This window comes from Protopterus annectens, chromosome 3.part1, assembly GCF_019279795.1.
Source record: "Protopterus annectens isolate FY-2018-M chromosome 3.part1, PAN1.0, whole genome shotgun sequence".
Taxonomy (NCBI): Eukaryota; Metazoa; Chordata; order Ceratodontiformes; family Protopteridae; genus Protopterus; species Protopterus annectens.
The window spans coordinates 990,911,916-990,939,271 of record NC_056732.1 but is presented as its reverse complement, the minus strand read 5'-3'; the positions used below and the strand labels follow the sequence as shown (position 1 = coordinate 990,939,271).

Here is a 27,356-nt window from a genome sequence, read left to right as displayed (position 1 = left end):
GTAATTGTATGGTTGTCAAAGCTGAATCCGGGTAAGTGAGGGTAACTGATAAGAGAGTGGAGTGGGGTTAATCTGTTTATTTCGGCATATTTAAATCTGTTTTGGATGCTGATGAAGACGAAACAATGGAAAATGGGTATATTCGGAGAAAATTTGAGACATAGTGGTTAAAGAACCAAGGTGCTGTACGTAAGGAGATGGATGACTGTGTAACTAAAATGCATTTGTGGAGATTGAAAATAGGGGTTCAGCGCATGAAGAAAATTTTGGTGTGAGGCAGTGATGGAAACATTTTATTCTGTTTGCTGTGAAAACATTTCTTCCACTTCTTTAAACCTTTTCTGCTTTAACATCTTTCTCTCTATTAAATAAGTGCTTTTCTGTGGAACTTAATGTTGGATAAATTGCCTATGAAGGGACAAATGCACTTTGGGAAGCAAAATGTAAGACTGCATACATTTTGAGGTAGAGGAAATAATGGGGTTTGCTTAAAGATACCAATGTTTTAGGGAACATTTTTCAAAATGTACAGACCTGCTTTCAGGAAATAAACATGGACATGTTATATGGGGAGTATAAGGATGTTAAGATGCAAAGAAAAAATGGATTGGATTTTAAAGGAGGCAATAGGAAATGTGTAACAATTCAGGTGTTGGGAATTTGTAACAAGTTGTGGGATTGTACAGTTATGCTAAGAAGAAACGGCTGTAGAGAAACGGGTGGAAATGAATTGTAAGAAAAAATGTTTAATTTGAATGCTAAAATGCGATAAAAGCATGTTGCATTAAGGACAAAAAAATATCAATGAAGTGAAATATATGATGTGTAAAGATATGTAAATACTAACCATAATGTGATAAAAATAAAGCACCCGTACTCTCTCTTTTTTGATTATTCCCATGGGATCTTTAACATCACCTGAGCTACCACCATCTCTGACGGATGGGACCTTGGAGTATTTTATAGGTAAAGTTTTTCACTGTTAACTTTTCCACGTGTTGCTTGCTTACTGTACTTAGACACTAAATGTAAGACTTCATTTTTCTCTTGTGTAAATAAAAAGGAAATTGGGAGAAAAGAGTGTGTGTGTGTGTGTGTGTGTGTGTGTGTGTGTGTGTGTGTGTGTGTGTGTGTGTGTGTGTGTGTGTGTGTGTGTGTGTGTGTGTGTGTGTGTGTGTTTATTACTAGTGGCATTGACTACAACTCTAAATGCACAGAAAAGGATACTTATTGTCATATATCGCAGATCAAAGTGTTTTTTGAGTGTATCTGCTTTATTTTCTAAAAATATATATATATATATATATATATATATATATATATATATATATATATATATATATATACATATACATACTTGTTTCCTGCCTTTCTCAGCTAGTATAGTCCAGTTTTCAGGTTAGTGATGTATTCAGGGCTATGTTACCAATCTCTGTGTTTGCCCATACCTTGCTTGGATAGAAGGAAGTTCTCTGTTCACCTGTGAGAGAGGGGAGCTTTGAGCAGCCTATCTGTCCCTGGAGGAGTGGTTTCAGCCCAGAAATTAGTAGGTTATTGTCCATTTTGGGCTAATTTCTATCTTTCATTTCCCTGCTATAAATACCGTATTTGCTCGGTTTTGCGCGCCGGTTAGCTAGGGTAAAACTATTCCCAGCTCCACAGAGTCTCCTCTTCAATTTTTCCCTTGGAACTAGGCAAACTTTCAACTTAAGCACTCAAGCCATTCATTTCTCAGCCCGGCACTTGCTCAAAACTTATAGCAAGCAGTTATAAACCCTAGCACTAGACCCTCCTGTGCTGTACAGAAGGACAAGGCTCTCTATTCGAACTTACCAGCCATCCAGTAAAACAGTTCACTGTACCTATCCAGGCATGTCCAAAGGGCAGTTTCAGGTGAATCTGGGCATTTTTAGGCAATGTTACAACTGCCTCATGTAGACAGACAAACCCCTTCTTCCTACCACCGAACAGTAATACATGCGAGAGCTGCAATTATACAGCCAAACTGGAGGCTAAGCTCTCTGAACCCAAGACCGGATCAGACAGTCAAGAAGAGAAGGGAAATACTTGCATCACACCACCAGTCTCACATAGACCCATTAAAGCAGCACCGGCAAAAATCACACATAAATACATGAAAACATACTCTGAGGCTCTAAATAAAAATCTGCAAAAGCAACAGAGACCTCCAAAGCAAACATCCAAGCAACCTCCACCCCCCAACACAAACCATGAAATACATACTTCACAAAACCAGTGTGCCATGCAATCACAGCCCTTAAGGCAAAATAATATACCCACCATAATAGGTGACTCTATAGTCAGGCACACTGATGTCCCACTCACTAGGGTGAATAAGGAGAAGGTTACTGTTAGCTGCCTGTTGGGTGCCAGGATCTGCCACATAATACAAGCAGGATCTGCCACATAATACAAGCACTCGGATCACTCCTGAACAAGTACAAATATGACTCTGTCATTGTCCATGTTGGTGTGAATCACCTGAGCTGCACCTCCCTGGACTACATGAAGAGAGACATGGAAGAGCTCTCTGATCACATAGCCCAGGCCGGTATGACCCTGACCATGAGTAGCATTCTGCCCTCACCAAGAATGATACCATGGTATAAAGAAAAAATTCTCGATTTCAACAATTGGCTAAGTTTCTGGTGGCATTCAAAGGGGATCCAGTGTCTGTCCACCTGGGATGACCTGCTCGACAAGCCACGCTGCTTCGCTAGAGATGGCTTGCACCTGTCACCCTTAGGTTTTCGAATACTGGCCAAGGTTATTGCCACCCCCATAGTTCCTTTTTTAGGCAAGGCTCAAAAGACAAACCCACCACTGTTAATAGCACAAGTAACAAAAACCTGAGGGTAATGCTACTCAATGCCAGAAGTCTAAACCTCAAAATGCACACACTCGAGGCACTCCTCAGTATGGAGAAAATCGATATATGTGCAGTAACAGAGAAACCTGGTTTAAGGCACCAGAGAGCACCCCAGCATTACCAGGCTACAACCCGTACCATACATTTTGGTCACAGAACCCAAAAGGCAGGGGCGTATCCATAGTCATCAAGGATACCCACAACTCCAGGTTAGTGGCACAGCACGATGCTTCAGAGATCATTCACATGCAACTAACAATGGGCAAAACTACAATTCAAATTGTAGCTTGCTACAGATCACCTATCATGTCCAGGATCCCCATTCCGCATTTCTGGAAACACTGGGAAACATAAAGGTCCTACCAAACACCCTAATATTGGGTGACTTCAATTACCCAAACATTAACTGGGAGAACTACTCAATTGCTAACTCCCTTGCCCAACATTTCCTAGAATTTATAAACTCAAATGCCTTGGTTCAACTGGTCAACACTCCCACCAGAGGTGACCACTTATTGGAACTTGGAACTGGTCATCATCAACATGGGTGACTGGTGTTCACACTGGAGGTCTGGTCATCACCAACATGGGTGACCGGTGTTCCACACTGGAGGTCAACCCCTCGCTGGTTAGATCTGACCATAAACAAATCACTTTGGATATCCACATTCCGCCCCCACCCCCGGACAAGAAAACCACCATGAAAAACTTTTCAAATGCAAACTTCACTTTACTTAAGACCTAGGTGCAAAGTTTCAAAGCCCCCATGCTGAAGGATAATGCTGTCCAAGCTGCAAAATCCTTTACTAATGCATTCTACAGGCACCTACAAGAATGCATGGATCATGCCATCCCAAGCAAAACCAGGACTCACTCCTCCAAGAAAAGGAAACCAGTCTGGTGGACTCATGCCATAAATAAGCTATACAATAGGAGGAGGAAACTAGTACAGAAAATAGTAAAATCCCAAGAAAGGACGACATCCCTGATCAGTATCAACAAGAAACTATGATCGCTCATGAAATCATCCAAGGTGAGCTTTGAATGAAAAATTGCCAAGGACTCCAAAGATCACCACAAGGCATTCTTTAGCTATGTCAAGAATCTAAGTGGCAGTGCTCAGATCTTCTCGGAGTTAGTGCATAATGACACAAAATACACTGAACCGACTGATATCGCCAACATCCTGGGAGACTGGTTCAGTGCAAACGTCACCCCCCTCTCACCCTCAAAAGGGCCCATAACGATACCAGAAGAATGTAGAGTCCCTGAAATCACAGACACTCAGGTTAAAACTGCCCTCTCCAAAGCCAAAAACACAGTGTCAATGGGACCGGACAGTTTCCCAGGCTATGTCCTACACGAGCTCAAAGACGAGCTAACCCCTCACCTAAACACACTGTTCAAACTCAGCCTCTCCATAGGCTACGTGCCCATAGAGTGGTGCACAGCAACGGTTATTCCACTCCACAAAGGTGGAGACACAACAGACCCCGGGAACTATTGCCCTATAAGCCTGACTAGCTTGGTCTGCAAGGCTATGGAGCGCATCATCATGGAACTCATTAAAAGAGACATTGGGAACCTCCAAACACTGGACCCTACCCAGTTCAGCTTTAAGGGCAGACCATGCCTCCTAAACCTGGTGGACTTCTTTGAGATAGTTACCAAGGCTATAGACAAGGGAAAGGTGGTACACACAGCCTACCTAGACCTCGCTAAGGCCTTCAACACCATTCCCCATTCTGGTATTATAGACAAGCTCACCAGCCTGAACATAAATCCCTACATCACAAGATGATTTGCCAACTGGCTCACTGACAGAACCCACATGGTGAGAGTTGCAGTAGCAAGGTCCGACTGTAAACTGATTGATTACAAATGGTGTTCCCCAGTGCTCAGTCCTACGACCCCTCCTGTTCGGCATGTACTTCCCAGAGGTACAGACAATCACAGGAGGACTATGGCTGATCAAGTTCAGTTAACTGCAAACTAGGGGCTATAACTGACTCTCCGGCTGACACACACATCCTCCAAAAGGGTCTCACTGAGACGGATACCTGGTGTTAAAATCAAGGCCTCAAGCTAAAATGCCAAAAAGTGCATAGTCATCCCCTTTGGAAAAAACAAAGTACCCACAAACTACCACATAGGTGGTAGTCCCTTAAATAAGGAAGACGTAATAAGGGATCTGGGGAACCAAGTTGATAGTAATTTCACCTTTGATAATCACGTTGCCAAAGTGGTTAGAAAATCCTTCTACATGGCCCACCTAATCAAAAAAAGGGTTCGCATCCAGATCAAAAGAGGTCATTGTGCCCCTCTACTCCTCATTCAGATCCATCATAGAGTACAACGCCCCATTTGGGATGTACCTTACAAGACCCCTGCAACAGCTGGAAAGACCACAGAAGTACCTCACCGAAAGGATCACTAACCTCAAACAGATGCCCTATGCAGCTCGACTGAAGAAACTACAGCTGTACTCAGTTGAATACCGCCTACTCAGAGGTGATCTCTGCCTGACATACAAGGCCATGTCCAACCCAGAATTGATGGACATGCTCCACCTAAAGAAAACCTTAACCTTATCCCCTAGAGCCACACGCTCTAGGGATCTAAACCTCACCACAACAATAAATAGGACGTACTGGAGGGATAGATTCCTGTCCCAGAGACTTCCCATGCTTTGGAACAAGATCCCAATCTACCTTAGGCAGACCTCCTTGCTAACACTCTTCAAAAGAAACCTTGACGAGTGGATGGGAAACAGAAAGTTAACCTCGGGGATCACTTCAGTGGCTCTGCTGGACAGAGGCATAGGGAACTAATCTAAGGGGACGGCGAAAGCCAACACATTCTGGCTAGGCTTATAAATTCCTTCGGGCAGATATATAGGTTCGTGTGTGTGTGTGTGTGTGTGTGTGTGTGTGTGTGTGTGTGTGTGTGTGTGTGTGTGTGTAATATCGCTGGTTTACTATTGAAATTCCAAACCCGCTTTGGTCAACCGTTCTGAATGTTGACCTGAAATGCTGAATATGGAAACTACAACCAAGGTGAAATTAAATACATTAACATCTGTAGTTCAATGTATTTGACATAGCAGGAGGTGATTCCACTCACCTCCTGCTATGCACATTTAATGTATCTTTACACTCTACAGTCAACTGTAAATTAAATCAACTATATTGCAGGGAGGCTGCTCCCACTACACCCCATGCACATTAAATATACCAACTCAGAGATCCCACTACAGTGAGGAAATGGGCTATTTCTCTGTTCCTCACTGAACCACGATCTCCCTGCACAGTGTCTAACCCAAATACTCTTAACTACACTACCCATTTGCTGTAGTGTAGTAGACACATTTTGGTCCGACATCTATTTTTATACATATATATATATATATATATATATATATAAGTGTGTGTGTAGATAGAATGGAGATTTCCTGAAGTGAACTAAACAGTGAAGAGATTATGGCTCTGTAAACATGTAAGCTAACCACTGAACTGCCAGTGGCAGGTTTTTTGGGACATTTCAAGTGTACTTGTTCACTTTTAAAACATATTAGAGGTGTTAAGAGAACTGTGCAGAGGGTATTACACCCTGCACATCACAGTAAAACTAGTTGCCAGGCAGTACTGAAAAACAGCCCAGGGACTCAAGGTTGTAGTATGGCATGCATTTTTTGTAAAGTACGAGCATAGCCACCTACAACAGTCATCTGTGGGCTAAACCTAATGAAACAAGAATAAATGCCTACTCCTGGATTTACCAGTAATTTTGACTAGTACAGTATTTTTGCAAATGTAGCTGGCAGTGAGCTGTAGCATCAGCCGCCCTGCTCGATGCTGTACTTCAAACGGGTACATTTTTTGGTTGCAGTTTAATTTTGAATTTGTTTCGTTGGCTTATCTTTACATATGTCCTACTCTAAGAATGATTCATTATGATGGTATTGCAGAACTGGCAAAGTCTGTATTAAAGTGAAGTTTTTAAGTAACTCCTGGTTGCCTTCAAGACGTGAGCAGTTTGAGAATGAAAACTGTTACTTATAAGAGAATCTGTTGTGTTGTGTAGATTTACTTCTTGGTCAAATTTGTACACGGTGTATGTGAATCTAAAATGTGAACATCCATTCACAAAACTCACATCAAATTAGATGCCCAGTCTAGAAAAATGTCCAGATTTTTACAGAGAGATGCTTTAAATGATTCTGTTCTTGCAGTTTACCACCTTGCATTACTATTAATAATGTTGTCACTGCCAGTGACACTGCTAGTTTATTATATTAATGCAGACGTTTTCCCTATATTATGGTACTACAGTCATGTAAGAGAGTCGTTCTAAGTGTAAACATTTAAGGATGGATTCGTGCAGCATTCCAGTTACGCCCCTGGATTTGTAATTGGGCATCACTTAGTCTATGTTGTTCTGTAGTTTGACTTTTCTATAAATGTTGTTGGATGAACTAATGTGGAATAATGCTACTAGTGCATATGGGTTACATTTTACTTAATGTCAAAGGAATAAAAGGAAATGTGTATTACTCATCCTAATACTATGGATGACTGTCACACAGTTGTTTCCAGTCAGAAAAACTGGTGCAAATCATAGGCTCATCCATGTATAGTAGGCTGATGACCACTAGAACCATTATAAGCTTAGCTGTGCAACCCAAATGTGCCCCACAAATCTGATTTATATTTGTGGTGATTTACTGACTGCCTCTGTCCATCAGAGACATAGGAGCTAGACCAGGAGTGAATTTCTGATCACCCATCCATTGGTCCATGTTGAGCTTAAATTGGGTTAGGGAGAAACTCTTCTTCACATGGATGGGGAGCCTGTTGCAGAGAATGGGAATTCATTGAGAAAGACTTTTAGTGTAGTAGTTCTGATGTTTGTTCTGCAGATGGGCAAAAGGTTCATCAAAACAGGGCCCAGTGATGCCTTGTATGCCAGGCAAAGATCACCTCTCAGAAGTTTGTATGATGCCGAGGAAGGACTGATTACAGTGGCATGATGACCTCTCTGGGCCTAGATGCCATGCTCTTGCTTACAAGTTCAGCAACACAGAAGAATGTTCTTACTACCTTGGACACCTGTTCCTCAAATGTTTAGGTTACTATCTTCATGAGTTTTCAGATCTTTGATTAGTGAATCAACTTTTAAGGGTGTTTTATTGATTGTATTGCCACCTCACAGCAAGAGGTTCTCCGGTTCGATCCTTGGCTTGGGTGCCTTCTGTACGGAGTCTGCATGTCTTCCCTGTGGTCACGTGGGTTTCCTCTGGGTGCTCCGGTTTCCTCCCACATCCCAAAGACATGCTGTAGGTGGATTGGACACTCTCTAAATTGGCCCTAGGTGTGAGTGCGTGTGTGTGTGCCTTCTGTGGAAGGTTGGGCGCCGGGCTGGCAACTCGACACCGTAAACTCCACTGCCAATCATGAGCAGACAAGGTGATCCGCTGTGGCGACCCCTAACCAGGAAAAAGCCAAAAGAAGATTAACCTGGAGTGTCAGACTCCCTAAAAGATGTTATTAGTTTCTTGGTATTGAGGTTTAAGCTATGGCTTTGGCACCAAGTGTTTCTCTGTATATTAGACCTTCCTGAAGGGTGTTCTCTTGGGGGGATTTAGTGACTGCTCCCCATTTTGCAGTCAGCAAACTTGGTTAGTCAAAAGCCTTTGGTATTAGATTTGTCATCCGAGAAGTAGATTCCAAACAGGAGTGGGCTCAGCGCAGAGTCCTGAGGGAAGGATCCAGTGTCTGGAGGTCTTCTTCCAGGATTTCTGCTGTTAGTATTGTATTCACTTCAGACTTTACTACGTGTACTGCCCTTATAGTGTAGTCTCTTTACAGACCAGATATGCTGCCGAGAAAAATATAGCATTGGTGCTTCTAAGGAACTAAACATTTAAAGCAAGCTGTAAAATAGAAAACCTGACATGCTCTGGAAATTTTTAAACATGGAAATAGACCATATTAAAATACCACATGATATAAAAAAGCTCTTCTATAATCTTAAAATTTGCTTATTTAAATTACAGTTCTCATTTGTAGGTAATCAAACAGTAACGGTTTGTACTTAGTTTAAACTCTTGAGTTTGACTCATACTTGTGTGATAATTTTCCGTAAGACTAGACAGATTGTTCCGTCACTGTTCTTTCTAATAGAAAATGTTTACTTTTTAAAGTCTTGGTGAAGTAAAATCCAAGTTATAGTGCCAGTCAAAGGAAATTACATTTTGATTGCAAAGGATGTGTTTTTATGCATTCATTTGACATTGTTGGCAGCTGAAAGCCACAGCTTTGTTTGGACTAAAAAAGAAGGCAAAGTGAGAACTGTTTTAGGCACTGTCAGAAGTTGTCATTCTTTAGTACTGATTGCCTTAAAATAATGTACACTGAGCTCTCTAGTGCTAATGCAGTATGTAAATATGTACATTGTGTACTAGTCAGCATAACCGCTGTGAAATGGGCTGTATTTATCAGCCCAGTGATCGAGCAGCATATTGTACATTGCCCTAATCAGTGGGTAAAATCGGTGGGTAAAATGAAGTCCAGGTTTTGTTCTTTCAGAATTCCTGCAGTATTAAGATGTGGAATAATGCCTATGCATTTTGGAGGAAGGGGAGCATACATTGCTAGCCACTCTCCACATGCATCACATGCATCAAATAGCAAAGGTTGTGAACAAGGTTGTGAACAATGATAAATGGTTACATGTTCAGATTAGTGGGCATTTGATATCAAATGTTTGAGTGTGAGAGCAGTTTCAGATTTATGGCTCTAGTGAATGACTGCAACTTAACACTGAAAGGTGCTTATCAAAACTTTGTTAAATACCTTTCTTATGTTAGATGTTGAAGCTATATTCTCCCTGAACTTGGAGCATAACCATGGATGTTATGTAGTCCTATCTCGCCTACATTCTTACCTGTAGTTCGGTGCCGAATATCTGCTCCAACTCGGCCGACTTTTCTAGCTCAAAGTCTTTTATTGGCTAGGCTAAGCAGGTATCCCATGGTGCACTGCTCCATATCCCCAGATCTCGTTTGCCGCTCGTGTAGCTCGGACGTGGTCTCGCTTGGCTGTGGCCAAGTACCTTTTTGTCTGGTCTTTAAGAAGAGTTTTTGGGTTCATAATCAAAAGCTGTTTTCATAGCTATTGTCTAGTGTTATTAGGATTGTGTTCGTGTGATTGTTTGTGTGGTATCCCGCTGACTGTTCCCTCAGGCTAGGCCCGTTTCAATTAGAGGGCCTAGGCCTTCTCCTATTGCCTTGTGTGTATGTGTACAGTCTAAACCATTTAACTTGGAGGTTTTCCCTTCTTTGTGGTCATAACCGGATTGTTTTGAGGTTCTTGGCTTGCTTCTTTAGTGCGTGTGTGTTTGGTCACTGTTAATTGTTGGGTCCCGCGTTTTGCGGTGTGAGCTTCTGTGAGTTCTGTCAGTCTGTTTTTTTTTTGCTGTAGTGTGAATATGTCCAAGGAGAACAAACCTTCAGGTTTCAAATAGTGCTCTAAATGTGGGTACAAAAGGTCCATTACCGATGGGCATTCTATTTGTCTATTGTCTGGGAGCTATTCATCTGCAGGAGTCCTGCAGTTTTTGTCATGCGTTCAGTCCTAGAGTTCTCCAAGAGAGAAAGAATAAGCTGATTTTAAAGGGACTCTTGAAACCCTCTTTTGAAGAGGCTATGGATTCGTCTCCCAGTTGTAAGTCAAAATCTGCCAAGTCTAAAAAAGATCTCCGGCTCTGTCTGCTTCATCGGAGCCTCCAGAGAAAGTTTGTAAAATTGCATCAACCTCCTCGGCTCCACTGTCCTCAGGGCCGCAGGAAGTGTCGGTGTTGGCGGAACCGGCGTCAGCTCCGATTATACTGGAACCTATCAGGAGCCGATCGTCCAGTCTCAAACCAGTTTCTCCTGAGAGGAGATCTCGATCTCCCTCCCTGTCCTCCAAATCCTCCAGGACCCTTTCGGATGTGGATGTTGATAGGGTGGTCCAGAGGCCTCACAGTCACGGTTTACACACACACACACACACACACACACACACACACACACACACACACACACACACACACACACACACACACACACACACACACAACACACACACACACACACACACACACACACACACACTCGCACACCACACACACACACACACACACACACATACACACACACACCACACACCACACACACAGACAGAGAGACACAGGCAGACACACACACACACACACACAGGCACACACACACGCACACACACGCACAGAGACACAGAAAGAAAAACAGCACACACAGACACACACACAGAGACACACACAGGCACACACAGGCAGCACAGAGAGACACACACACAGACACACACAGACACACACAGAGGAAAAGACACACAGGCAGGCACAGGCAGGCAGGAGGCACACAGGCAGGAGGAAGACACACACACAGGAGGAGACAAGACACACACACACACACAGGCACACACACAAAGACACACACACACAAGGAGGAGGCAGGAGGAGGCAGGAGGAGACACACACAGGCAGGAGGAGGAGAGACAGGAGGAGGAGGAGACAGGAGGAGGAGACACAGGAGGAGGAGGAGGAGGAGGAGGAGAGGAGGAGGAGGAAAGAGAGGAGGAGACAGGAGGAAAGAGAGTGAGGAGGAGGAAAGAGACACAGGAGGAGGAAAGAGGAGGAAAGGAGGAGGAGGAGGAGAGAGGAGGAGGAGGAGAGGAGATATATAGAGAGAGTGGAGAGAGAGAGACCCGAAAGAGAGAGGAGGAAGAGAGAGAAAGGAGAGAGAAAGAGCCTGAAGGAGAGAGGAGAGAGCCCGAGAGGACAGAGAGAGAGGAGGAGAGACCCCCAAAGAGAGAGAGAGAGAGCCCAACAGACAGAGACCCCGACAGATAGAGAGAGAAAGAGAGCCCGACAGAGAGAGACAGAGAGAGAGAGAGAGCCCGACAGACAGAGAGAGAGAGAGAGAGCCCGACAGACAGAAAGAGAGAGAGAGAGCCCGACAGACAGAAAGAGAGAGAGAGAGAGCCCGACAGAGAGAGAGAGAGAGCCCGACAGACAGAGAGAGAGAGCCCGACAGACAGAGAGAGAGCCCGACAGACAGACAGAGAGAGAGAGAGCCCGACAGACAGACAGAGAGAGAGAGAGAGAGACACACACAGAAAGAGGAGGAGGCAGAGAGACACAGGAGAGGACACACCGACAGACAGAGTCACACACACACACACAGAGAGAGAGAGAGCCTGACAGACAGAGGGAGAGAGAGAGCCCAGCAGAAAGAGAGAGAGAGCCCGACAGAGAGAGAGAGACAGACACCCACAGAGAGAGAGAGAGAGAGAGACAGAGAGAGAGAGAGAGAGAGACCCCAGAGAGAGAGAGAGAGAGAGAGAGAGACCCACAGAGAGAGAGAGACCCCGACAGAGAGAGAGAGAGAGAGAGACCCCGACAGAGAGAGAGAGAGACCCCGACAGAGAGAGAGAGAGACCCCGACAGAGAGAGAGAGAGAGCCCGACAGAGAGAGAGAGAGCCCGACAGACAGAGAGAGAGAGCCCGACAGACAGAGAGAGAGAGAGCCCGACAGACAGAGAGAGAGAGAGAGAGAGCCCGACAGACAGAGAGAGAGAGAGCCCCCGACAGAGAGAGAGAGAGAGACCCCGACAGACAGAGAGAGAGAGAGACCCCGACAGACAGAGAGAGAGAGAGAGAGAGAGAGAGAGAGAGGCCAAGAGAGAGAGAGCCCGAGAGACAGAGAGAGAGAGAGAGACCCCGACAGAGAGAGAGAGAGAGAGAGAGAGAGACCCCGACAGACAGAGAGAGAGAGAGACCCCGACAGACAGAGAGAGAGAGAGACCCCAACAGACAGAGAGAGAGAGAGAGACCCACAGAGAGAGAGAGAGAGAGAGAGAGAGAAAGAGAGAGAGAGACAGACAGAGAGAGAGAGAGAGACAGAGACCCGACAGAGAGAGAGAGAGAGACCGACAGAGAGAGAGAGAGACAGAGAGAGAGAGAGATAGAGAGAGAGAGACAGACAGAGAGAGAGAGAGAGCCTGCAGGAGGAAGAGAGAGAGAGAGAGTCTGGCTAGAGAGAGAGACCCTGACAGAGAGAGAGAGAAAGAGAGAGAGAGAGCTCAACAGAGAGAGAGAGAGAGAGAGAGAGAGAGAGACCCCAGAGAGAGAGAGAGAGAGAGACCCCGACAGAGAGAGAGAGAGAGAGAGAGAGACCCCGACAGAGAGAGAGAGAGAGAGAGAGACCCCGACAGAGAGAGAGACCCCGACAGAGAGAGAGAGAGAGCCCGACAGAGAGAGAGACCGACAGAGAGAGAGAGCCCGACAGAGAGAGAGAGAGAGAGAGAGACCCCAACAGAGAGAGAGAGAGAGATGCCAACAGAGAGAGAGAGAGAGAGACCTCATTAGAGAGATGACCTCAAAGAGAAAGAGCCCGACAGACAGAGAGCCCGACAGAGCGAGAGAGAGAGCCCGACAGAGAGACCGACAGAGAGAGAGAGAGACAGACAGACAGAGACCCCAGGAGACTGGTTAGACAGAGAGAGAGAGAGTTCACAAAGAGAGAGAGAGACCTAACAGACAGAGAGAGACACCACACACAGAGAGACACACACACACCCAAGGACAGAGAGAGAGAGACACAGCACTGAGTAGACAGAGAGAGAGAGAGAGACACGAGAGAGAGAGAGAGAGACAGAGACACGAGACAGAGAAAGAGAGACACGAGACAGAGAGACAGAGACACGAGACAGAGAGAGAGAGAGACACGAGACAGTGAGAGAGAGAGAGACACGAGAGAGAGAGAGAGAGAGACAGAGACATGAGAGAGAGAGACAGACACCTGGACACGAGACACAGAGACAGACACAGAGCAGAGACACACAAGACAGGCAGACACACAGAGAGAGAGAGAGAGAGCCAGAGAGACAAGAGAGAGATCCAGAGAGACACACACACAGAGACAGACACAGACACACACAGCAGGCAGACAGAGAGAGACAGACACAGAGACCTCGAAAGACAGAGACCCCACAGACAGAGAGAGGAGAGACCCACAGACAGAGAGAGACCCCCGAAGACAGAGAGAGAGAGGCAGGAAGAGAGACAGAGAGAGACAGAGACAGACAGACACAGACAGACAGAGAGAGAGAGACCCCGAGAGACAGAGAGAGAGAGAGACCCCGACAGAGAGACAGACAGAGACCCCAGACGAGAGAGAGAGAGAGACCCCGACAGACAGAGAGAGAGAGAGAGACCCTGACAGACAGAGAGAGAGAGAGAGACCCCGACAGACAGAGAGAGAGAGAGACCATGGACCCAGAGAGAGAGACCCCGGAGAAAGAGACGGACCAGAGACCACACAGACCAGAGAGACATGAGAGAGAACGAGACAGACAGAGAGAGACCTAGACAGACTGAGAGAGAGACATGGACGAGAATGGAGAGAGAGACCCAGACAGACCGAGAGAGAGACCTATGAGATGGAGAGAGAGACCCCGAAACGGAAAGAGAGAGAGAGACCCAGGCAGTGAGAATGAGGAATGGAGAGACCCCATATGGACACAGTGAGAGAGACCCCGACAGAGAGACTAGGAGACCATTGCATGGAGGTGGACAGAGATGGAGAGACCCCGACAGCCAACGAGAGAGAGAGAGAAAGGAAGGACAGAGAGAGGAAGGAGACAGAGAGAGAGACCCCGGATGAGGTATGGAGAGAGTGGAGAGAGACAGACAGAGAGAGAGAGAGAGACCCCGACAGACAGAGAGAGAGAGACCCCGACAGAGAGAGAGAGAGAGACCCCGACAGACAGAGAGAGAGCCCCCGACAGACAGAGAGAGAGAGCCCGACAGACAGAGAGAGAGAGCCCCCGACAGACAGAGAGAGAGAGACGGACAGACAGAGATAGAGAGACCCCTGATTTATGGAGATACAGACCTGACAGACAGAGAGAGAAAGAGCCCGACAAAGAGAGAGAGACCCAACAGACAGACAGAGAGACCCCGACAGACAGAGAGAGCCCCGACAGAGAGAGCCCCCGACAGACAGAGAGAGAGCCCGACAGACAGAGAGACCGACAGAGAGAGAGAGAGCCCGACAGACAGAGAGAGAGAGAGCCTGACAGACAGAGAGAGAGAGAGAGAGACCCCGACAGAGAGAGAGACCCCGACAGACAGAGAGACAGAGAGATGAGAGAGACCGACAGACAGAGAGGGAGAGAGAGAGCCCGACAGACAGAGAGGGAGAGAGCCTGACAGACAGAGGGAGAGAGAGAGAGAGGACAGCTTGGAGAGAGAGTCTGACAGACAGAGGAGAGAGAGACATGAAAGACAGACAGTAGAGGGAGAATGACAGCAGAGTGGAGAGAGAGAGAGAGAGAGAGAACCCAACAGACAGACAGAGAGAGACCCCGAGAGACAGAGAGAGAGCCCCTGACAGAGAGAGAGAGAGGAATGGATGGAAAGGAGGACAGTGGAATGGAATGAAGGATGGATGGAGTGGAAGAATGGATGGAAATGAAGGGAAAGGAAGGAAGGAAGGTGGAAGGCAGTGGAGGGAAACTAAACTGAGTGAGGAATTGTTTAGTCTAGCACATTTCATAAGTAGGACAGCAAAATTAATTTTAGGCTTTTGGTCATTTTCTTTAAAGTATGCATTTATTTGCTCTTGGAGTTACAATAAGCTGTCCTACCCATCAGACTAGTAGATAATGTAAAATGGGACTTGGATGTCTGGTTCTTAGTTGTTGGCTTATGGTTAAGTATTGCTTACATTTACCACTTTGGCTAGCTGTCTTTGTACACTTGTTTAAAAGGACTCAGGCTAAAGAATTGTAACAGTCATACAAAGAGCTTGCTTGCTTTAAAAATTGCTGGTCTGTCTGCATGATCAAAAAAAAAAAAAAAAAAAAACATCCTTGTAAGTTTTGGGTGATAAATCCTGAAGTCATGATAGAGATTTTTAAAAATCTTTTCAATGTTCATATACATTTTATGGAAATGTTGATTTCCTACTTGTGATGTTAAAATTAAGCTCTACTTTCTTGTCTACTGACATTTTTATTTATGTATTTCACTATGTACATATGCATGCATCTTTATTAATAAATACTGTTTTTTGCTCTCTTTTTCCCTTCCCAAGGTTCAATGCAGATAATGAATAAGACCAGGAAGATAATGGAACAGGAGGGTGCTCACTTCACCAATGCATTTGTGACCACACCGATGTGTTGTCCTTCCCGATCATCTATCTTGACAGGGAAATATGTTCACAATCATAATACTTATACCAATAATGAGAACTGCTCTTCACCATCATGGCAGGCGATGCATGAACCGCGCACCTTTGCTGTGTACCTAAATAACACTGGCTACAGGACAGGTAAAATTTCATTTTCCTAAACTGTGGTAAACTGGCCCAATATTTTAGATTGTTTTACTTATTCCAGTGTTTCAACATGGCAGTTACTTTTGCTGTTCACTTCAAAATTAAACAATTTTAACCCCTTCAACTTGTCCATCATGATGGAGCTTGTCCAATTGTACAGGGGATCTATTTATGTTAGATGTTGAACAGTATGGGCTTGCTAAGGGGGGGGGGGGTAGAATTCTTTGAAGCAGCATTTGAAGGACCAACACATGCTTTTCAAAACCCTGCTAAGGCATTCAGCACTATTACACATGAGGGTACAACTGAGACATTTAAAAGCCCAGAATGCAGCCCTTTTATAATTTATTAGTAACCCTGTTTATACAAAGGGGCAGAATGATGGCAGGTGACTTCTGACCATCCTTGTGGGAGATGAATACTGATACCGCTTTTTGTAGTGTTCAAAAATATAAGACCGGGAAATGGTCTGTGGGTAACCCAGTATGCCTGGGAAATGGTCTGTGGGTAACCCAATATGCCTGGGAAATGGTCTGTGGGTAACCCAATATGCCTATGCTTGTGCTTCCATACTGTGTAAAATAACTGCAATAGAAGGTGGTGAAGTTTTCCATGGAGTCTACAAAGGATTTTACATAGTGCTGTAGTAATTATTTCACCTGTAATGTCAATAAATGTAGTATCATGAGACTTGACAGATTGTATGGATTGATGGCTTAGACAGCGATTTTCATTAAAGTGACCCTAAGAATAAAATTATTTTATTAATTGGACAAATGTATTTTTTATCTGACAAAGTCATAAAATCATATTATGTAGCCAATCTTATTCTGATGGCCGACTCTAATTGCTCTAGTGAGAATGCTGTACTAGTTTATATCTGGTCTGACCTGTTACTGAATATACTGCTGTGTTCTGTAGCATTTGATCAGGCCACCAGAAACAGCTTAAAGTTATAATTGATCCCTTTTAGAAAAGTCACAAGGTTTGAACATTTTGAACTGGTCAGAAATATTTCACAAATTGTCATTGTGTTCTGTTTCTTGTAAATTAATTGGAGCTCCCCTCTGCCTGGCCTGTAATGCAGTGTGAGCCAGAGGATAATTCCAGATTTGGGAAATAAATGTTAAAATGTAGTTTCTGATGTGCTGATAGCTCTTGCATCTTATCAAGTAATTTTTAATGTGACGGCAAATCAAAGGCCTTACTGAATTCCATACAGAATGCATCCACTAGAGCATAGTTCTGGATGAGGGAAAAGTTGGAAAGGGGTCTGAGAAATTCTCTTAAGCAGGTTGAGGGGTAACTGCTGAGGTTGAGTACAAGTAAGTGCAAGGTCCTTTATTTTTGGACACTAACTTGAAGATCACAAAAATTGGGGAATGCTAACCTAAGAGACAATAGCTGAAAAGGAGCTGGGCTTAATCATTACACCACTGCTGTAACATCAGGCACAAACACACTGAGGAGTAGAACTGCTAGAAAAGTGTTTTGTGTTCTTTAGGGCAGAAACTCTATGGTTAGAGGTTATATTTGTGCTGCAGTGCTCACTTGTGAGACTATCCTTTTGACAACCATGTTGTATAGAGATTTCTTACGGAACAGGATATGAAGCAACTGCAAAGCAACCAGAGGAAGGTAACAAAGGGTTATCAGGAAGAAGGGAAAGGCATATGCATGGCTTGCTGAACTGCTTTGTATTTGTTAGACATTTGAGGTAGGGACAAATAAAAATGCACAAGAAGCTGCAGGGCGTAAGTGAAGTGGTGAAACTCTGGCATAGGGACAAATAAAGAAAATACCTTCCAAATGCACTGGATAGCCCCCTCCAATGTTAATTTGGACATGAGGAAGTGGTTGTTTTTTTGTTAATGGATCAAATTATGGACTCATGAAGTGATGGTTCTTAAATCTACAGGGCTAATTAAGTGGGCAAGGGACGACTGGATTGGATTGGGCAATCCAATGTGGGAAAAGACTGTATCCTCCTGGGCAGGCTAGCCAGACCAATTGTAGTCTCTTGTTTGTTTTGTTCTATAGTTCACTTGCATCAGTCTTTGCAGCAGAACAAATGTTTACCTAAAACAGCACGTAAACTAATGCTTACATTTGCCAGATGGTCTTTGCCTAAAACAGCATATAAACAAATACTTACATTTGCTAGATGGTCTTACGGAAAATGTCCACTTGTAATCGGTAGAAAACGGGTGTGTTTTTTCCAAAATTCGGTTTAGAGGATTATCTTAGGAATAGAGGATTGTCTTAGGATGCACTTAAAACTGGTTTAAGTATATTTGTACTTTAGAAGGATTATGTGTAGAAGAGTATACTAAATTCAGATGCTCGGTATTAAAGTTCTGTGTGAAGGCTTTTGCCATGCTGCATCATTTTCTTATTTGCAAGCATTGATTCTCAAAGGGCAGCAAATGAAGCCATTGTGGATAATTCATTTACCATTTGTGACCTCCTTTTAACCATAAACGCCACTTACTAGTGGTGTCAATGAGTGAACTGTTGTATCCACGAGCAAAATGTTAGTCACATCTTGCTGTAGATGTGAAGGAGCTTGTCATATGTTTGATTTTTTTATTTTATTAAAATAAAATGGGAAGCTGAATGGCCATACATGCAGTAGTTGCATAAATCACCTACAGTGACATAGTACTATGTGTATACATGTTGTGGCCATAAATGCTGCCATCTGCCAGGAATCTTGGCATACAGTGTTGAGTCAAAGAACCCACATCTATTGACTATTACCGCATTCCTTTTTAACCATTTGTGATGCTAAGTGCAAACAGCTTGCACTCGGAATGAAGCTGTTTGTGCTTAGTTACTGTATTTTTAAAACTTTTGACAGTTTTACTTTGTGTTTAGCTGTAGCAAGCTATTGAAACCATGTGCATGGCTTCTTTAATCCCACACAGTGTTAACCTTATACAAGTGCTTGGAAACTCCTTTTTCTGCCCTTGGAAAATGAAAAGGAACCAAGTATGGATTTCCAGTGCACGTTTTGCTGTAATGCTTAGTATATCAGAGCAAGGGAGAGAGTGCTTGTAAACTGTTCAGCAGGAGTGCAACCAGTGGACAGGCCTCCTGCATGTAAATATTTGTGCATTCAAATATTAAAGAGTTTTGCCAAGTCTGTGTATTAGTTTTACTGCTGTCATTAGACATACTACAATGAAAAGTGACTTTACTGAGTAGTACCAGAATAAGGAGCTAGGTTACCTGGTTCCCTGCAGTTCCTTAATCTGACACCCTTTCGACGCTTAAGTTGAGGACCAGAAACACACACATCTCTTAAATTGTAGCAAACTGCTTGCTCCAAATGTAATGAACAGCTTGCTGTAGCTACATACCACACATGAAGCATTTCAGCCATAGCGACAAATACAGTATCGCTACTCCTTTCTGAATGCTGATACTGCACTACCTCCCAGTCTGCATTTGCTGATTTGTGCACCCTGTACCCAGGGTAGCTGCCCCTTTAACCTTGCCCTATTTACACCTCAGAGTATTAAATCCATCTAGCTTCATAGGTTCATAGGTGGGTACTAGACTGTCAGCCCAAGGGCCTAAGTAAGCCTAGCCAACAAGGTTCCCTGGCTTACGCCACCCAAGAAAGTTATTTTCCTGTGCCACTGTCGAGCAGAGTCACAGAAGTGATCCCTGGGGTGTATTTCATATTTCCCATCCACTCAAGATTTTTCTTGAAGAGTGCTAATGAGGAACATTACTTGACATAGATGGTTAGCTTGTTCCAGAGTATTGGCAGCCTCTGGGACAGGAATCTATCCCTCCAGCATGTCCTGTTTATTGTGGTGACAAGGTTTAGGTCCCTAGAGCATGTAGCTTGGAGAGATTGGGATTTCTTGAGGTGTAGCATGTCAAACAGCTCTCGGTTTGACATAGCTTTATATGTTAGGCAGAGATCACCTTGGAGTAGGCGATATGCTACGGAGTAAAGCTGGAGTTTTTTGAGACTGTCAGTGTAGGGCATCTGTTTGAGGCCAGTAATCCTCTTTGTGAGGTACTTCTGTGGCCTTTCCAGCTGCTGCTGTTGTCTTGTGGGGTACATTCCAAAAGAGCGTTGTACTCTATAATGGGTCTAATGAGTGTCGAATAGAGGGGAACAATTACCTCTTTTTTTTCCTGGATGAGAGAGAACCCTTTTGTAATGAGGTGTGCCACATATAAGGACTTACAGACCACTGTGACAGTGTGATTTATCAAAGGAGAGACTACTGTCCACCTGGGTCCCAAGGTCTCTTATCACACATTCGGTGTCTAGTAGACTGCTGCCTATGTGGTAGTTCATGGGTATAGAGTTTTTACCAAAGGTGATGACAATCAAACGGGATGACACTAAAGAAGCTATCTAGCTGATGGCAAATATTGAGCTGTTTTGACAGCACAAACCTGGCTAGCACTAAACCTGAACTGTCCTTTTCACTGATAGATTGAAGGTTTGGGAGACCTTTGCACAATTTCAGCTATGAAAGGATTGCTTAATCTATAATATCTGAAGGCAGGGCACCTGGGTTCAAGAACTTCTGAATGACCCCAGCTACATAATAATGCTTCTAAAAAATAATCAAAATCCTTAACTAGCGACAGATGCAGGAGAGCAAATGTTTGCAATAACTGGATGATTACAGGCCATATATTAGATGTGGTAAAAGCCAGCAGTTCTATTAAGAATGTACTTCTGATTGCATGTGGCTCAGTATTCTGTATGCAAGTAATTTTGTTCCAAGTTTTGCATGCTGCCATTACAGCTAACTTGTGGAAGCTCAGCTTGGACCACAGTCATTTAACATAATTACTGGGAGCCTAGCCCATGGAACTTAACTTTTAAGTAGCGCACATTGATTTCATTTTTTTAGTATTGGATAGGGTCATAAAGAAGCCCTTTTCTCAATTAACAAGCATTGTCTGTTTTAAACACTGTTTTGTTAGTATGATTTGTCTGTTACAGTGTTTAAGAAGTTTGCAGTACAGGACAAAAACCTAATCTGCATGCTTGCAGCCACATTTTGCTACTGTTACTTTGAGGAAGGCCATTGTTCTCTGCACTTTAGTTGTATACTTTGCAGAAACGGAATCCCAGCTGCAGATGAAGTATCTTTATACCACCAACACTTGGAAAAAAATGTAAATTGCTGTGGCCTTTGAGAGTGATCCGAGTCTGTATACTTAATCATGCACATGTACAAACAGTCTATGCACTATTGTGTTTCTAAAGGTAGTATTTCAGTTTATTTTTGTAACTTACTTTTATTTTCTCTGATAGCTTTCTTTGGAAAATACCTCAATGAATACAATGGCAGCTACATCCCACCTGGATGGCGCGAGTGGGTTGGATTAATCAAGAACTCCCGTTTCTATAACTATACACTTTGTCGAAATGGTTATAAGGAGAAACATGGGTTTGATTATCCCAAGGTACTTTTCATGACATCTTATTTTCAGTTAAAATCCGATACGTATTGAAACATATTTAAAAATTTGTGTTTACTAAATGCCTTTTTGATTGTTACAGCAAATATTGTTACTTGGAAGGCATTTCCATTTTATTTAAGCACTGCACCAAGATGAAACCCGTATTATGTCAGCTTCTTTTCTCTTTGCAGTTTAGTAGGATGCATTTAGTATGAGTTTGAAGAATTTTATTTTAATGCATGCATTCTTTCTGGATTGTGATATTCTCGAAGCATAAATGCCCACGTTGACTGCTTTATCTCAAAATAAATGATGAATGTTCCTTAGCATTTTCATGTACTGTAAAGGACTCTGGTTTTGCTGGTTTTCATCATATGCTGGAACCCTGTTATCTAGTGTACTTTAAGCCTTAGTATGAAAATTAAAGTCTAATAATTCTGTGACCCATGAATCCTTGTTTTTTCACTTTGTTTGCAAGTTCCAGGCAAACAAAAGAAAAAGACAGCAGCATATCTGGTTTTGTACACTCCACAGAGGCTGGAGAAATTTACAAGTCCAAATAACTGGTACAAAAAGTAAGAAGAGGCCAGCAGCAGCTTTGGTTCATTATAGCCCACAAAGGTTGGAGAAATTTCAAGCAAGTGTAATTGGTCTTTCCTTTTAAAACAGCTGTAAGAATGCATATGCAGTTCTGTTCCATATTGGGGTAATTCATATTGTTAAGGAAGTAGTGGGCATGACAACTCTACAGAATTCCACATACAGTTCTGAATGTTTATACATATATTGAAATACACCAATTGATCATTTTTTAAAATCCAAAGAAAAACATCTGACAGTGGGAATAAGGCCAGTGCCTAATTTTTAGTTATATTCACACTATCAGCCCTACTTTTCTGCTTAAGTTTGTAGCTCATTCATTCCCCTTTACTTGAAAGCAGAGAATGTGAGAGTGGTAGTGTTTCCTGCAAGGGTGTTTTTTTTCTAGTTTAAATCCCTAACATCCACAGCACATGCCTAATGACTTATACAGATAATGCCCACAAGGGCATGTTGCTTGTTTTCAGAAGGATAAAAGTCCTTGCAACTCCTATCTCCCCCTGCCCCAGCCAGTGCAACTTTGTGGTCCCTGGTCTCCATGGGAACAGTATTGTATGACAAAGTACGCTAAGTGTCTGCCCCATATACTTTCCCAAAGAGAGGTGAGCTGGCCAAGCCGCTTCACCCCTCCCTTCAGCTCCAACAGATGTTTGGGTCACTAACCAAACCCAGATCAGCTGGGTTGTAGTATGGGCTTCACCTCTCCACAGTGGGGCTGACCATTCATAATTATTTGAACCAAACACTGGAGTCCTTTTTGATATCTGAGAAGCTGCTAAGGAGGAGTGTCCCCGGGATGGAGCTAGATAAGAATCCTTCTAATTTTATCTGGTGTGCAACCATGAGATTATTTGAGGACCCAAGTTATTAGTTTCCTTCATCTTCAGAATCTTCTATCTTTGGGTATAGTGTAGAATTCTTTAGGTGGGTTAAGGTAAGGTGCATAGACATGGCAGTCACACATGAATCTGATATTAGATCTAGAAGATGTACTTTGACAAAACCATAGTGGATTAGGGCACAGAAAAGGTTTCTTCTGTCGGCTTGAAAAAGCTTCATGATGATTCTCTCCATCACATTGCACTATATGCTTGCGATACTGATGATCTTGAAATTAAGTATGTGAAGGAGCTTCCCTTGTGGAACTAGCCTACAGTAGCCTGCTTAGAGATATCCAAGACATTGCTAGTCTTTATGAGGAAGTGGGTATGCTAGTTTTTGATTGCACAAATTAGGCTTCTGAACATAATTTCTGTTCATGTAGAACTGATGTTTCTGACTTTACCGTGTGAAGAAGTGGCCACATGAGATGTAATTTCAGGTGATTCTGTTGCAGGAAGGAAGTGTGGATAAGTTTGGAGCCTGAAATGTCCTCCACATCTAAATGCTGGTGTGATAGCTAGACTGTAGGCACTGGTATTTTCATATTTAGTTGTAACGCATGGCATTCTTTGTCATTTTTTGGATGTGGCAGTAGAAGGCCTTATTGTCACCTGTCTAGATGGCAAGCTTTACTTCAAATAAAGCTTTGCCTTTTATGATTCTTTAGTACATTCTTTTTGGATTGAGTTGACATTTGTTTTGTTGAACTGGGCAAAGTGTGAAGGCTTTGAAATGTAATGCCACCATGTTGAAACTTGAGCTATGCCACTGGCTACCGTTTGTCCAGATAGTTGGGTGTTAGCCACCACTGTCTTTTCCACAGTGCCACTCACTCCAGTTGTATTGCCATTTTGAGGTTCCACCAGGTGCCGTTTAGCTTCTGGATGTGCTTTCTGTGAGGTACAATGATGGAGGCCTTACTGAAGTCCAGATACACCACTTCTATAAGGGATCCACTGGCCTCATGTGTGATAATCGTACAACTAGATCAGCAAGAGTAAGCAAGAAGACCGCTCTGCTTCATGCTTATAGCAGCCTGTCCTGCAGAGTGTTTTCTACAACATTCCTTTGACTTAGTGTGTGACTGGCTTCTTCTCAGACCTACCTCTGTGCAAGGGAATAAACTTGCATAGGACATTTACCAAGAACTCTCCAGTTCAGCCAGTGCTCCCCCAAACAATGCACACTTTTTTATTTCAAAGGAAGTGATTTAATAGCTATTCAGAAGACATTCTTTAGCTATGTCAAGAATCTAAGTGGCAATTCCCAGATCTGCTCAAAGTTTGTGCAGAATGGCACAAAATACACTGAACCAACTGATATCGCCAGCATCCTGGCAGACAGGTTCAGTGCAAACTTCACCCCCCTCTCACCCCCAATAGGGCCTATAACCATACCAGAAGAATGTAGTGCCCCTGAAATCAAAGACACTCTGGTTAAAACAGCCCTCTCCAAAGCCAAAAACACAGCATCAATGGGACCAGACTGTGTCCCAGGCTGCATCCTACATGAGCTCAAAGATGAACTAATCCCTCAACTAAACACACTGTTCAAACTCAGCCTCCCCACAGGCTATGTGCCCATAGAATGGCACACAGCAATGGTTATTCCGCTCCACAAAGGTGGAGCCACAACAGACCCCGGGAACTATCGCCCTATAAGCCTGACTAGCTTGATCTGCAAGGCTATGGAGTGCATCATCATGGATCTCATTAACAGAGACATTGGGAACCTCCAAACACTGGACCCTACCCAGTTTGTCTTTTAGGGCAGATCATGTCTCCTAAACCTGGTGGACTTCTTTGAGACAGTTACGAAGGCTATAGACAAGGGAAAGGTGGTCCACACAGCTTACCTAGACCTCACAAAGGCATTCAACACCATTCCCCATTCTGGTGGTATAGGCAAGCTCACCAGCCTGAACATAAACCCCTACGTCATGAGATGGGTTGCCAACTGGCTCACGGACATAACCCACATGGTAAGAGTTGCAGGAGCTAGGTCTGACTCTAAACCAGTTACAAGTGGTGTTCCCCAGACCTCAGTCCTAGGACCCCTCCTATTCGGTATATACTTCTCAGAGGTACAGGAGGACTGACTGACCAAGTTCGCAGACGACTGCAAACTAGGGGCTATAATTGACTCTCCAGCTGACATAGACATCCTCCAAAAGGGTCTCACTGAGACAGATACCTGGTGTCAAAACCATGGCCTCAAGCTAAATGCCAAAAAGTGCATAGTCATCCCCTTTGGAAAAAACAAAGTACCCACAAATTACCATATAGGTGGTAACCCCCTAAATACGGAACACAAAATAAGGGATCTGGGGACCCAAGTAGATTCTCCTTTGATAATCACATTGCCAAAGTGTTTAGAAAAACCTTCTATGTGGCCCACCTAATCACAAAAGGGATTGCATCTAGATCAAAAGAGGTCATTGTGCCCCTCACTCATCAGACCCATCATAGAGTACAATGCCCCATTTGGGATGTACCTTACAAGACACCTGCATCAGCTGGAAAGACCACAGAAGTACCTCACCAAGAGGATCACTGGCCTCAAACAGATGCCCTATGCAGCTCGACTGAAGAAATTTCAGCTGTAATCTGTTGCATACTGCCTACTCAGAGGTGATCTCTGCCTGACATACAAGGCCATATCCAACCCAGAACTGATGGACATGCTCCACCTAAAGAAAACCATATCCCCTCGAGCCACATGCCCCAGGGATCTAAACCTCACTACAACAATAAATAGGACGTGCTGGAGGGATAGATTCCTGTCCCAGAGACTTCACATGCTCTGGAACAAGATTCCAATCTACATTAGGCAGGGCTCCTCACTAACACTCTTCAAGAGAAAGCTTGAGGAGTGGATGGGTAACAGGAAGTTTTACCCTTGGGATCACTTCAGTGGCTCTGCTGGACAGAGGCACAGGGAACTAATCTAAGGGGGCGGCGAAAGCCAACACATTCCAGCTAGGCTTATTAATGCCTTTGGGCAGATAGCCTAGTACCTATCTATATGTTCATGTTCCTGTGATCTCTTGAGTTTCTTCTCGTCTACTTTGTCAGTTTTCATTATGCATTTTATCATCTTCATATCCTGCTTTATTCTGTAGTAATGCCCTGCACCCAGTGGCACTATAAAAGCCTGAAGTACACTTAACATGCATACAGCACCCCACCGCCTTTTCATCCACTCTGTCTTTCTCTTTGAATTCATTTCTTTATCCACTTGGCGTTTAGCTAAGCCGCCCCCATTGTCAAGTCATGTGAAAAGCAACATGTATGCTTTGTATTTTCCTCCATTCATCTGTTTGGTATTTCTTTAAAAAATCTGATAAAATGTAAGCATTATAGTGTGAGATTGTGTTAGCTATTTGAGAGTTATTTCAAGTACTTTCCATTACATTCACTTAGCCTGTTTATGTTCTGTCATGTAATGATGTACATTGTTTCATACAGCACTATTCCCAGTGCTTGTGATCCTGAACATTGGGTTTTACAGTTTTGGAGCTGAGCTTATTTCCCTGTTTAGAATGTGCTTAGACTGGGGATAAGCAATCCAATGCATTCATTGTATCTGAGACCCAGGGGTTTCACTGAGCTCAACTATTTTGCAAAGGGTTCTTACCTATACTATCGGTGTATATTGTCCTGCTTTTCCATCACTTTAACCAACTTTTAAGGTCCCAGAGGTGCAGCAACCTCAGTGTTGATACATGAGTTTTGCCATAGTATGTCTGTAAAGACTGATTTCATATTTTGTCAGATTAATTTCTATAAGTTCAAGCTGGTGTACACCTAGACAGCATGGTGCCCTCCATTTTGATTAGCATTTTGAGTTGCTCACTCTGCTGCCTTCCTCTCAGAGGGAGGAAGCTGGGCTCGTAACTGAGGCATGAGGTACTGACAGCTGAAGTAAAACTCCCCAAAGGATGGAGTTCCATTTGTTTAGAGTGGTTTATTCCAAAGGGCAGAGTGGACAATATTTTCCAGCTTGCATGGTGCTATATGCACAACAGAGGCTCAGTAGCTTTCAATGCTGTATAATCCTTTGTAGGAATGTAGGTGAAAATGCTCGCATAACTGCCAGCTATAGGTTATGTCCTCA

The 27,356-nt window shown here is 43.6% G+C and overlaps 1 protein-coding gene across 2 annotated transcripts in view; it reads left to right on the top strand.

Annotated features, from left to right (window-relative positions):
- Positions 1-27,356, top strand: part of SULF1 (sulfatase 1) — a 492,521-nt gene that overhangs the window by 104,675 nt on the left and 360,490 nt on the right. For both annotated transcript variants that reach the window (XM_044067158.1, XM_044067159.1), the window contains exons 3-4: positions 16,068-16,307; positions 21,610-21,761. In XM_044067158.1, coding sequence (XP_043923093.1) covers positions 16,068-16,307; positions 21,610-21,761 — 392 coding nt within the window. The remainder of the gene's footprint in view (positions 1-16,067; positions 16,308-21,609; positions 21,762-27,356) is intronic.